This window comes from Oratosquilla oratoria, chromosome 32, assembly GCF_046742065.1.
Source record: "Oratosquilla oratoria isolate Oo_2021 chromosome 32, ASM4674206v1, whole genome shotgun sequence".
Lineage (NCBI taxonomy): Eukaryota > Metazoa > Arthropoda > Malacostraca > Stomatopoda > Squillidae > Oratosquilla > Oratosquilla oratoria.
The window spans coordinates 31447852-31461731 of NC_134808.1; the positions used below are offsets into that span (position 1 = coordinate 31447852).

The following is a 13880-nucleotide window of genomic DNA, read 5'->3' on the forward strand; positions in this document are numbered from 1 at the left end:
TCAGTTACAAGTCATATTTTTTTCATAGGAAGTTGTGGAGGTATGATTGAGGTACTGGTGTTTTATCACCAAGATTTGGTGTAGTGTCATTATTGTTTGAGGAGGTAGATAAGAGAGTAGGTGGTTGCTCCGGAGTATTGTGTAAATCACTTTCTAGTTGAATATGTGGTATTGTGAAAGGAGCTTCTCATAGGCAGGTGGGAGAGTTATTTCCTGTCATGATGTGGCCATATGTGATGTGAGAATGTCTTCTTCTTAGCTGTCATAGCACCAGTTCAAAACAATAGTTACAGTGATGCAAGGACAGCCATTGATGTATGTGGGGCTTGATTGGTTTCAGGTGTTTGTTATATGTTGTTCCCAGTCTTTCTCACACATTCATTACAAAGTAGTAAAGATCTGGAAAGTAGTATGTTACTGATAGTGGAGTGGAGGCATAAAAAAAGGGTGAATGCTGCCTTGTTGGCTAATTTATTGCCAGGGATGCCATCATGAGATGGTATTCAACAGCTGGATAGAGATTTGAGATGAATAGATATATGGATGATCTGCAAATGGATTTTGTAGCCCACAGGGTAGCAAGAATTGAGTGGAAATTGCTAGTAGGGCATTTTGTGAGTCTGAGATGACTATATAGGACAGGGGTCCCCAAACTTTTTTAGAACATTGACCCCATCATGTACTGTGTCTTGCTGCATTTCTTCTGACCTGGGCAGTGGGCAAAAGAGAAGGATGACCCTTCATCTAAGTGGAGCTAAGATAAGAGGGAAACCTGGGTGGTGGACAGGAATGGAATGGGTAGGAATGGGTGCCTCTCTTCAACTTGGCTACCGCCATTATAAGGGGGAAGATGCTCTTGGTGTATATAGACAGAATTAGTGCAAGACATTTTCACATCACCACCTGAAAGTAGTAAGAGGGGAGCAATCACAGGTCACCTCTCTTTGTATTTAACCATTTCAGTATAAGTCAAATTCTCGCATGCAGCATTGGCTGCCATATGTATGCTGCATCATATTACTCGCATTATAAAACAAAGTCACTGCTGTATTACTCGTTCTCTTTTACTCTGAGTAATAATACATACATACATATACCAAAGTCTTCTTCCCCCTTACACGGGGGGTAGCCAATAATAAACACAGAAAACATGGTCAAACTAGTTCACAGAATCCAGGGGTAACTCATGTACAACTGATGATGATATAGTTTAATGTCACATACTCCCCCCCCACACCCCTAATGGGAGGCTAGGACAGTGCCCCTTTCAGAGGACTTTGTAGCGTGGAATTTAATGAACCATGCCCTTGGTTCAACTTCACTGGTGGCAGGATTTGAACCGCCATCCCTTCGACCTTCGCTGCAAGTACCCACTCGCACCTCATGACATCTACGTGGGTATGATCGTACCAAAGTGGTTAAAGGTATAGGAAATATAGGCAAAGTTATTAAAATGAGACCTTGGATTCCAGTCCAAAGATTTAGTGTCAGTTCCTTGGGGTTGCACCCCTGAATAGAAGTGAGGAAGTTGATGGGGTTTGAAGATGTGCAGTAATATGACTCTCTGTGACATCCTTCTTGCATGACCATTTGATGAAAGTACCACTGTCAATCCTTCTCTCCCCTTGTCTTCCCATAAATTGACAATGAAAAGCAAAGTGGCCTCTATATCTCAAAAACACAAAAAATATTTCTAAAATAGTATGCAATCTTGTGTATATGGATTTCTGTAAAAGTAAAACATTGTACATTACATTCTGTTTATTAGTAAATAAAAAATACATTTTGAATATTTGGATAAATTCAAATGTTGCAAATTAAAAGATGAATTACACTGGTACATAATATACCAGATTAACATAACCAAAACACAAATTTTCTTAATGTGAGTTTTTTCTCTACATACCGATAAAAATCATATATACATATATCTGAATATTTACAATAAGAGTAAAACTTTCATATTCAATTTAAAACAAATTTAGCATTAAACAAAAATACTTGGTATCAAAACCTTTTTCACAATAAAATTTTGAGGATTGTTCCTGAGCATCATTGCAATGATTACTTTTTTTTTTTTTTAATACCATTAGCCATTGTTCAAAGGAAGGTAACTTGTTGATAAGAAAGTTCTTATCCCTTTCATTCACAACATACTTTACTTCCTGTTGAAACCAGATGAAGATTGCATCTCACTTTCCTAGTAATACTGTTGATTCATCACTGGTGTCCCAATCCCATGGAGTACATCATTACATTAGTCTATAAATTTTTCTCCATCTATGTCACTCATACAATAATAGAATACTGTACAATGTGCATCTTTATAAAGCTTGTTTTAAGTTTATATTAAGGTACATACATATACCAAGGCTTTTTCCCCCTTACAAGGGGGGTAGCCAAAAAGAAAAAGGCACAAAATCAATCCCACCCATTCCACCCCTGAATACACTCCACACCCCTCCACCCTCCCTCTTATCTTAGCACCTCCTGAATGACGGGTCATCCCTGCACCTTGTCCACTGCCCTGGGTACCAATAAATTAATTATCCCTAAAACTGTAAATTTATGTAACTAGCCATACAGTAGCTCATCTAAAAAAAAATCAAATAAATGACTAATTTACACCTTTGTTTATGATATCATAACCATAACTTCATAAAAAATATTATAACATATATAATTCCCGTCTACCTATCATCTTCATTATGACTGTTTGGTTCATTTTAACATTACAAACATCCCCTCTCAGAAAGGGCAAAGGCATCCTCCTTGGTGAAATCTTTTTGAAGCAGGAAATTTAAGGGGACAAATATGAATATAGTAGTTTTAGTTGGAAAAGCATATGAGAGGGTGTTAATTAAGAAGATTAGGAAAGGAATAGATTAATTAGGTTAAAACATTGTGGGTTTAGAAAAGGTATAGGATACATGGATCAAATTTTTGTAGTAAAGTTTTTGGCAAGAAAGATTTTTTTTTTAACTTTCATGGATCTGGAGGTTTAGAAGAGGGTAAACAGGAAGGCACTGTCATTATTGCTGACATATGTCATACGGGAAAAGTCAGTCAAGTTTTATGTGAGTAGTAGAGCTTGTGTTAGGGTTGGAAATGGTGAGAGTGAGTGGTCATGTAATGTCACCAATGTTGTTCAATGTATACATGGATGGGGTGTGATATTGGAGGTCTATGAAAGGGTACTGGTGATGGTTAGTGAGAGTGGAGGGAAGTGGGATGTGTGCCAGTTGTCATTTGCTAATGATATTGTGCTTACTGGTTCTGTGTTGTACAGGTGTGGTTCTATTTCTATGTCATCAGCTGAAAGTAGTAGAAGGGGAGCAGTTGCCAGTTGTCAGCTCTCTGTGTGTGAAAAAGCATAAAAAATACAGCTGATGATGATAAAGAGAGAAATCTTGAGTCTAGTCCAGAGACTAAGTGTCAGCCTGTCAGGGCTGTATCTCATAGAGATGAGGGAATTGACAGCTTTTGAAAATGGACTGCCTTACTACCCATTTTGCAGCACCACCATATGCAGGTACCCATCACTGGAATATAATTTCTACATACTAATATAAAAAATCCTCTACAAATCCAATTCACAATGGCATTATCTTCCTTTGGCATAACATCAATGCAATATATATTACAATTTACTCTTTTCTGACCTTAGAATGGCTGTCATGATGCGGTCTGCCTCACGCCAACCACTCTCCACTGCACCATGGACAGTGGAGAAATAACTAGAGTGTGTTGCTTCTCCTGCAAAGCAAACAACCTGTGTGGGAGAGAGCCTGCATTATGACAAGAGTTCATCAAACATTGGGCCTAAAAATAATGTACATACCAATAGCCTTTTCCTCCTTGTAAAGGGAGTGGCTTTGTCAAAGCATGCTTTCTTAATGTAAGAAAAATATACATATATATATACACCATATGCTTTTCCCCCCTTACATGGGAGGTAGCCAAAGTCAAAGGCATAAATCCACTCCTATCCATTACATCCCCAAATATTCCACTCCCATTCACCAACTCTCCCTCACTCTCTTCTTGGCTCCTCCTGGATGATGGATCATCCCTGCATCTCACCCACTGCCTTGGTTTAGAAGTAATGCAGCAAGACACAACACATCCACATCAAGGCCACTTCATTTAATTGGCAACCCCCCCTCTCCATTCCCTCATGCAGAAAAAGAGAAGACTGGGAGAAATCCCTTCAGGCGGCTTCAAAATATCTTTCACATATATTCCCTCATCCCCCTCCACACCCCTTTCCATGCATCACAGTATCACCCATACACAACCATTCTCCACTCACCCTTATCTTCTGCCTTCTCCCTTCCTCAACAGACATCCCCCTCTTTCCCAATGCCCCTTTTACCCCATCCATCCATCTCATCCTTGGTCGCCCCCTCATGTTCGCTCCCCCCACCTCTGCCTTCCACACCTTTTACTAATCTTTCTTCACTGTAAAAGACTGGTAGAAAAGAGGGTAGAAAGAGGGGTAGAAGACGGGTGTTACATTTTATGGGTTGGGTGTTTATGAAACAACATAGGTGAGCAAGCTGCCTGAGTCAGCCTTTCCGTCTTGTTTATCAACAATAGCCAGGAGCTTGAATGTATTACTGACATGACATTCCTTTGTAACCTAAGTGAAAATTATGCAAAGACTTGAGATTATTCTAAGTAAACAAAAATGCCATATAGACTTGTAATAAATCTGAGTGGTGAAAGGGGGGGAGGAGAAAATTAAATTGGTTTACAATTGTAAGATCATGCCCGTTGGGGAAGATCTTAAAACATAAAGATCATTGGACTAAAAAAATCACTATGTCACTGCACACTATATAAGCACACTATATAAGAATTAATGGAAGAAAAATTCAACATTTTCATTCTCCTGGACAGATTATAACTAAAAAAAAGTGAGTTGCCATATCCATAAGTGAGGACCACAAGGGTAATTACAGTGGCTATAGTGTTGACAGGACTAACAGTGGTAAGAGAGGAAACAGAGAGTCGACAGTGAGCAACAGAGAGAAAACAATGAGGCAACAAGTGTCAAAAGGGGTTAGAGAGTCAACATTCACTCATTCTTTCCATGTGTCCAAACTACCCCAATACTCTTTCATCAACCCTATCTCCCAACTCCCTTTCCACCCCCACTCTCCTCCTCACCTCCTCATTTCTCACTCCAGCCTAGTAACCCCTACCATACTTCTCAGGCATTTCATCTCAAATACATTAAAACTCTTCCTCTCTTGTGTTCCATGTTTCTGCCCCATACAATGATGCCACTACAATCACTCCTTCATACAATCTCCTCTTAGCATCCATTCCCAAATGACTACTTCTTATTGCAGTTTTTAATCCCCCAAAGCATTTACTTGCTTCTCTCAATCTACATTCTACCTCCATTTCTGCTCCCTTTCCCACCACCACTTGGATATAAGTTAATTTATCTATGTACAATGTACAATGTACAATGTACAATAACAATGTACAATGTACAATGTACAATGAAAGCAGGTAAGGCACCTGGTCTGGATGGATGTCATGCAGAATGTCTGAAAAAGGGAGGTTCAGTGATGGTGGACTGGTTGGTGAGATTATTTAATGTTTGCTGGAGAGAGGGTAGAGTACCGGAGGACTGGAGTAGTGCCTGTATAGTTCCTCTTTACAAGGGAAAAGGGGACAAGTGTGAATGTAGTAATTTCAGAGGGATTAGCCTGTTGAGTGTAGTAGGGAAGGCTTATGGGAGAATCTTAATTGAGAGGATTAGGAGAGGAACAGAAGGAGTAATTGGTGAGGAACAGTGTGGATTTAGGACGGGTAGAGGTTGTGTAGATCAGATCTTTGTGGTAAGACAGATATGTGAGAAAGCTATAGGAAAGGGGAAGGATGTTTTTTGGGCTTTTATGGATCTGGAAAAGGCTTATGATAGGGTAGACAGAAAGGCACTGTGGGAGGTTATGCAGATTTATGGGATAGGAGGAAAGCTTTTGGGAGCTGTCAAGAGTTTTTATGTGAGTAGTAGAGCATGTGTTAGGATTGGAAATGGAGAGAGTGAGTGGTTTGAAGTAAAGGTGGGACTTCGTCAAGGATGCGTTATGTCGCCCTGGCTGTTCAACTTATACATGGATGGGGTGGTGCGAGAGGTGAATGCTAGGGTAGTGAGTCAGGGATTGGAGATGGTTAAAGAAAATGGAGAAAAGTGGGAGGTGAGCCAGCTGTTGTTTGCGGACGACACTGCGCTTGTGGCAGGGTCAGAGGAGGGATTGAGGAAGCTGGTGGCAGAGTTTGGGAGAGTATGTGATAGAAGAAAGCTAAAGATAAATGTGGGTAAAAGTAAGGTGATGAGATGTACAAGGGGTGAAAGTGGCAGTAGACTGGAAGTGAACATTAAGGGAGAGCGACTGGAGGAAGTGGATAGTTTTAGATACTTGGGTGCAAGTGTAGCAGGAAAAGGTGGAGTGAAGGTGGAGGTAGAATGTAGATTGAGAGAAGCGAGTAAATGCCTTGGTGGTTTAAAGAGTGTAATGAGAAATAGACATTTGGGAATGGATGCGAAGAGGAGACTGTATGAAGGAGTGATTGTGCCAACAGCACTGTATGGGGCAGAAACGTGGAACATAAGAGAAGAAGAGAGAAGGAGTTTGAATGTGTTTGAGATGAGGTGTCTGAGAAGTATGGTGGGGGTTACTAGGCTAGATAGAGTGAGAAATGAGGAGGTGAGGAGGAGAACAGGGGTGAAAAAGGATTTGGGAGAGAGGGTTGATGAAAGAATATTAGGATGGTTTGGACACATGGAAAGAATGAGTGAAGAAAGACTAGTAAAAGAGGTATGGAAGGCAGATGTGGAGGGAGTGAACATGAGGGGACGTCCTAGGATGAGGTGGATGGATGGGGTGAAGGGGGCTTTGGGGAAGAGGGGAATGTCTGTTGAGGAAGGAAGGGAGAGGACGGAAGACAGAGGTGAGTGGAGAATGGTTGTATATGGATGATGTTGTGACTGCATGAGGAGGAATGGGCGGGGGGGTGGGGTAGTATGTGTGAGTAAATTTTGACGCAGCCCGAAGGGATTTCTCCCCGTCCTCTCCTTATATGCAAAGGGGGACGGAGAGGGGGGGTCGCCGATTTAAAATGAAGCGGCCTTGCTGTGGATGTACTGTGTCTTGCGACACTGCTTCTGACCCAGGGCGGTGGGCAGGGTTCAGGGATGACCCGTCATCCAGGAGGTGCTCAGATGAGAGGAAGGGTGGGAGGGGTGTGGAGTGTATTTAGGGATGAAATGGGTGGGAGTGTTTTTATGCCTTTCCCTTTGTGGCTACCTCCCTTGGAAGGGGGAAAAAGCCTTGGTATATGTATGTATGTACAATGGCTTTTTACCCCTTAAAAGGGAGGTAGGTAAGTCATAAGGCCACTCCCACCCATTCCACTCCCATCCATTCCACTCCCATCCAGCACCCTTTCCTCCCTCTCATCTTAGCTTATCATGGACAAAGGATCATCCTTGTATCCCGCCCACTGTCTTGGGTTAGAAGCAATGCAACATGACACAGCACATCGACAGCAAGGTCACTTCACTTAATTAGCTAACCCCCACCCTCTCAGTCCCCTCATGCAGAAAAAAGAGAAGACAGGGAGAAATCTTTTTAGCCTACATCAAAATATTATTCATGCATGACCACTCCCTAACCCCCCAACCCCCTACCCACTCCCTTGCAGTACATAAGAAGTCAAGAAATCCGAGTTCACACCTTAACCAAATCAAAACATCAACTGAGAGTCAAACTCACCGGATCACCCTGGTCATCCATTAAGGGAGCCTGCAAATCCAATGCTGATGCCCCCATTTCAGCCGCCTTCATACTTATGAAGCTGTATGAACCTTGAACATAGACGTTACTATGCCATGCCGTCCTTTAGGGGAGAAAGAATACCTTTACACTTCAAGCAGAATCAGAATGCATGAAACGCATGGAAAACCATGAACATATAAAAAAATAATCAGTGATTAGTGCTTGTCCATTTCCTTTGTTAAACTCTTCTATGCATATCAAAAGGATTTTTCACCCTTATAAAGAGGGTGGTGAAGTCAAAGTATATCTCTACCCTACCCCATCCAAAATCTATTTATCACTCCACTCTTTTGGCCCCCCCAGGTATGAATAGGATGTCATGCGGGGATGGAGTGTTTGGGGGGGGGGCACTGACTAAGTGAAGCGGCCTTGCTGTGGATGTACTGTGTCTTGATACATTGCTTCTGGCTCAGGGCAGTGGACAGGATATAGGAATGACCTATCATCCATGAGGAGCCAAAATGAGAGGGGGGAAGGGCAGTGGATGAGAGTGGAATGGGTAGGAGTAGGTACGTGTCTTTGACTTGGTTACCTCCCTTATACAGGGTAAAAAGCTCTTGGTATACACAGTAGATAGATAGATTCATGTATGAATGGTCATCCCTTTTCTCTCCCACCACTTAGGTCTACAACTATGTAATGTAACACATTCCCCCTTCCAAAGACGGGTGCGACATAGATCTCACGAATGAAATTTACAGATTCTCAAACTGAAGAAGCATATATCACAGTGCACTCCTGCCAATTAATGAATTATACTGATGGTGAGTGACTGTTTTAGCCATCCACAGGACTGTAAGAGGCAACTGCATTTCAGGACATGATCACACTTTAATGCTATCTACAGTAACACAGAAATAATAAGAGGATCGATGGACCTCTAGCTCACTGTACTTTAGCAATGCTATTCAAGATAACAGGAAACTGTTTGGAGGTACAGATTTCTGCAGCACACTGTATTTCAGAACTGATGAAAATATTTAAAAAAGAGAAGCGGTGGCAGTGGTTAAAGAAATTTAGAATGCTTCACAAGCCCAATAGAATATCACAAGTAAATTAGGGGAGTGACAAATTCAAAACATATACTCTTCCCCCATCCATCCTACACCTACCTATAAACAAACTTGAGTGTAAATCCCATTTTAGCCTCACTGGATGAAGGATCATCCCCATCACCCACCACAATGCTTGTTTCAGAGGTAATGCAGCAAGACACAGCACCTTCACAGCTTCATTATATGGCAACCCCCCCCAATGAAGATATATATACAGTAGACATCAACATTCCTTCAAGACACACAACTTCCTCTCATTTGCAACCATTTTCCAATCACTTCCGTTCTTTGGACTTTTGCCTGACAGATATTTCTCTTTTATCCATGGCCCCTTTCACCCTATCTACCTTATTCTTGGTCCTCCCCTCAAGTTCTCTCCATTCACCTCTGCTTGGTCCTCCCCTCAAGTTCTCTGCATTCACCTCTGCTTTCCATGTTCTTTTTACTCTACAGACAATACAAACTCATGCACTACACACCATCACAGGCTATACATGAATTACACCAACTCACCTACACCAAGAAACACAAATACTCAAACTTTGGGAGCACCTAAACTAGCAAACCACAACTGCGAAGACAATCAACTTCCTCTGTAATTCCAGTGTCACAACTTACTGACAATGCAAAGTAACCAACAACACCAACAACTGTCTTGGTGCTTAGTATACCTGTCACACCAGACAAGATCTGGAATCTTGTAATGGGCTCCAAGGCGTTTACGAAGATATGCCAAGCAACGCTGCCCCACTTCTTCTCGACTGCACTGTTCCATGGCTCGGGCAGCTGGACCTGTGATCCAACCACAGAGGACCAATGGTTGTTTGAAGCACTCATAGAACCCAAGTAAACCATTCTCCCACTCCTGCAAGTACGAAATAAATCAATAATGATAGCTATATTCATTCATCAATCAGTAAAATAAGTAGGGATTTATACATTAATGATGGCAAATTTTGAAAGTTTCCAACTAACAAGGGTGAGTAATTTCATCGAGCAATTTGATCAACATTGTGTTTGGGTTGAATTAGAAAAAGGTAGGCTTCAAGATGGATGCAACTCTTCCATGAAGGTAAGTGAAATTGCAATCAAGTTGAAAAGATTCAATTTCCTCCCACGAGGCTTACATGATCTATTCACGCATGACCTCCCTGACCTAAATCCAGAGTGAAACACGGAGCTTTCACACATGCAGATGACCAAAAAAATATCACAAAACCTAGCACAACAACTACAAAATTGCAACCAAAAACACAAATTTACCTTGGAAACATATGAGGAGTGTCATGACAATGTTGAATTTTATTTTGGAAAATGTCAAATGATTTTATTCAGCTGGTAACAATCTCCATTCCTTAAAGGAATAATAACTAATAGATACATAAAAAGAGTCAACTTACACTTTCTTCCACTTGCTTGTCCAGAGGGTTTAGGAAGCTGAAGCCCTCACAGCCCTCTTCCCACCAGGCATAGGGAAACCCTAAGAAGATCTTATCCACCACACCAATTCCAAGGCCCTTGACAACAAAGACATAAGATAATTTACCTATATCTAACCTTATGTAAATATCAACATATATTCTAAAGTAAATTCATTTAGAGGAGACCTGTATATAGAGAAGCCATACATATTTTGCACCACACATACATGCTTACATATACCAAGGGCTTTTTCCCCTTACAAGGGAGGTAACCAAAGTAAACTGGGTAAAAAAACCACATCTCATCTTAATCCCTTTCCTACTGAGACTATGCCATGTCTATCTGTCTAAATACAAAGGGCTTCTTCCCCTTATCCCATGCCTTCTCCCTTCCTTCCTCAAGACATTCCCTTCTCGCTCAAAGCCCCTTTCACCCCATACATCCATCTCATCCTTGGTTGTCTCCTCAAGTTCCCTCCATCCACCTCTGTTATCCATGGCTCTTTTGCTAATATTTTTTTCACTTGTTCTTTCAATGTGTCCAAACCATCCCAATATGCTTTCATCAGCTGTAACTGCTAGCTCCCTGCCCACCCTCACTTTCCTTCACACCTTCACATTTCTCACTCCATTCAAACTTTAAACTCCAACCATACTTCTCAGGCATTTCATCTCAAACACATTTAAACTTCTCCTTTCTGCCTCTCTTACATTGCAAGACTCTGGCCCATACAGCGTCATAGGCGCAATCACCCCTTCATGTAATCTTCTTTTTGCATCCATTCCCAGATGCCTACTTCTCATGACATTTTTCAATCCCCCAAGACACTTTCTTCTCCCAATCTACATTTTACCTCTACTTCCATTTCCTGACACATGCAACCCTAAATATTTAAAACTACCCACTTTTTCTTTACTTGATACTGCCAGTCACCAAAAATAAAAGTGACACATGGTAAAGGAGGGATTAATCAAAGGAAAATTTTTAGTACAAGCTAAAGAAATGAAGACTCGCAAGACAAGGTGCTTACCGCAATTGATGCTACTTTGTCTGCTGGTAGAGGTGGGCTGAAGGTCTTATGGGCAGTTTTCTTAAGGACAGCAAGCGATGGTGTATAGATCACATAATTTGCCCTCACCTCTTGACCTGATTCCAACTTGACAATGCAATAACTTTTCCCCAAAGAAGACTTGTGGTTCCATTCCACACTAGACACTGGGCAATTAAGCCATTTGCAGCCGGATGGAAGGCCTTCCTGGAGGAGAAAAAAAAAAATGTAACACAAGCTCAATAACCCTTCTTGTTCACTGCAAAATAAAGCTTGTAAGACCTATCAATAATTTCAATATGAAAGAAAAGGGGTTAATTCAAGGTTGCATCCACCATAAGCCACATTGCGAATTGTTCACATAGAGTGAGGGTCGCCATGTAATGAAGCAGTGGGAAGTAAACCAACTTTGGTTATTGGGCCTTGCTATAGATATGTTGTGTCTTGCTGCACTGCTTCTGACCCAGGCAGTGGGCAGAGATGGTCTTTCATCCACAAGGAGCTAAGATAAAAAAGAAAACAAATTGGTGATGGATGGGTGTGGGATGACTTAAAAATAAGAAGAGACCTTTTGGTATACAGTCAACCCTTAACATTTACATTTATGGGAATTAAGGGACAAAGACACCTGCGAATGATTAAATGACGCGAATAACTGCTCCTCCCTAAAAAACACTCTTGAACACTATTTATATATACAGGGTGTATGACTGAAGAAAACACACAATGTGCATTCTTTTAAACATTTTATCTATGAAAACAAGATCAATATTAAAAAGATGTGGTGACAGTAACACAAGTGGAGCTTATTTTGCATGACAGGTGAGTACATTTGACCTCTCATCTCTCCCTGCTCCCCACTCACGTCCAATCTTCACTCTTTCTTGCATGATGCCACATATAATAAATTGACCTCTGGTAGGACAAACATGCACAGACGAAGGGTCATCCATATCTCCCACCCATTGCCCAGCTTAGAAGCAATGCAGTAAGGCACAGCATATCAGCAGCAGCTGGCCCTGCTGTGGATGTGCTGTGTCTTGCTCCATTGCTTCTGACCTGAGCAGTGGGCTAGAAACAGGGATGACTCTTCATCCATACGCAGCTAAGATAAGAGGACAAATGAGTGATGGATGTGGTGGGGGTGGCTGCATGCCTTGACTGGCTACCTCCCTTACAAGGAGGAGGAACCCCTTGATATATAGATAGATGATAGATTGGAGAGTATGAGACAGGAGCCCACAAGTGTTGCTCCTTTCTAGTAAAATACAAATAAGTAAATACAATTAGGTAAATACAGTCATACTTAAGGGATTTATCTTACCCTTTCTCTCCACTACATTCCTTTAACACTCTCTTATCTGCTGCCAAGATGAGTAATTATTACAGCCATAGCCGAGTGTTTCAGATTTAATTTTAGCAATTTAATGGCCTTACCTATAATCCACAAGTGAATTCTACATATGTTAAGAGTTGACTATATAAATAGCATATTGTTGTATGTAATCACTAAGCAAAAATTTCAATTTACTAACCATATACATACTTACATCCAGGTGTTGCAAAAAGTTCTTATAACCACTTTTCCAGTTGACTACTGGGTTTCCTTCACACTCTTTATACTCCAAGTGGGATCTCCCAGCAGTCTGAAACCATGTGTCACTTCCATCAATGCAGTTTTGAAATCTTCCATACCATTCTAGCAGTTCCTTCCCAAGTAGGCCCCATTCGTTTACTTTCTCAAACCTAATGATGAATTCAGCATATCAACTTTTAAAATAAGGTAGAACATCAGACATATAAAACACTTCCAATCATACTAGTAAAGGATGTCTCAATATAAGGATAAATACAATATACATCAGTACAACCTCAACATAAAAAACTAATTCAGCCACAGCCAAGCTTGGTGTAAGGAGAAGTTTGCTAACTACAGAATTTGTAATCAATCTACCAACCCCTGATGCAGTGTGTTCTAATTTGCCAAGTCTTACATTAGATGAAGCACATCACTACATCCTTCATGGCTACCTTACAAAGACAAGTTTTCTTCAATTTTTTTTTAAAAGAAAGGCTAAGTAAATAATGATTGAACAGCTATCTACCAGAATCTACTCTTTTTAAGCAAACTTTGTTCATATATTGAGATTTTTTCTTAAAGATTTTAGTTCTCTATTTAAACTTGGGTAGTTTGTAATAATCAGGGTGAGGAGTTTTTGAATGGCTGTGGGATGGGTGTAAAGTAGGTGTATGCTGTGATTTAGCCACCCTCCTTATATGGGGGAGACAGCCTTTTGGTATATGCATGTGTATTTATAATAAATGATGTAAGACATGTGACCCCAAAAGTGCTGCTCCTTCCCTATATACTTAAATTAGGCACCAGGTAAATCAATCAATCCATCACCCCTGGTCTCTCTTGTAGAAGACCTGTGGTCTTTACCAGGTAAATACACACATCTGATTACAAGACAGTACACTCACTCCCACATGCCAAGC

At 41.0% G+C, this 13880-nt stretch overlaps 1 protein-coding gene across 4 annotated transcripts in view; it reads right to left on the reverse strand.

Moving 5' to 3' along the window:
• The window catches only part of LOC143041838 (peroxisomal N(1)-acetyl-spermine/spermidine oxidase-like), a 28564-nt gene that overhangs the window by 3178 nt on the left and 11506 nt on the right, over nt 1–13880 (reverse strand). Inside the window, exons 5-11 of one of the 4 annotated variants that reach the window (XM_076213934.1) lie at nt 12917–13127; nt 11364–11588; nt 10312–10428; nt 9583–9776; nt 7794–7917; nt 3663–3772; nt 1744–3357 (exon numbers count right to left, since the gene is read on the reverse strand). In XM_076213934.1, the coding sequence (XP_076070049.1) occupies nt 3312–3357; nt 3663–3772; nt 7794–7917; nt 9583–9776; nt 10312–10428; nt 11364–11588; nt 12917–13127 (1027 nt within the window). In that variant the 3' untranslated portion in view covers nt 1744–3311. Of the gene's footprint in view, nt 1–1743; nt 3358–3662; nt 3773–7793; nt 7918–9582; nt 9777–10311; nt 10429–11363; nt 11589–12916; nt 13128–13880 lie in introns of those variants that run through there. The other 3 variants (XM_076213931.1, XM_076213932.1, XM_076213933.1) reach the window with 3 other exon arrangements.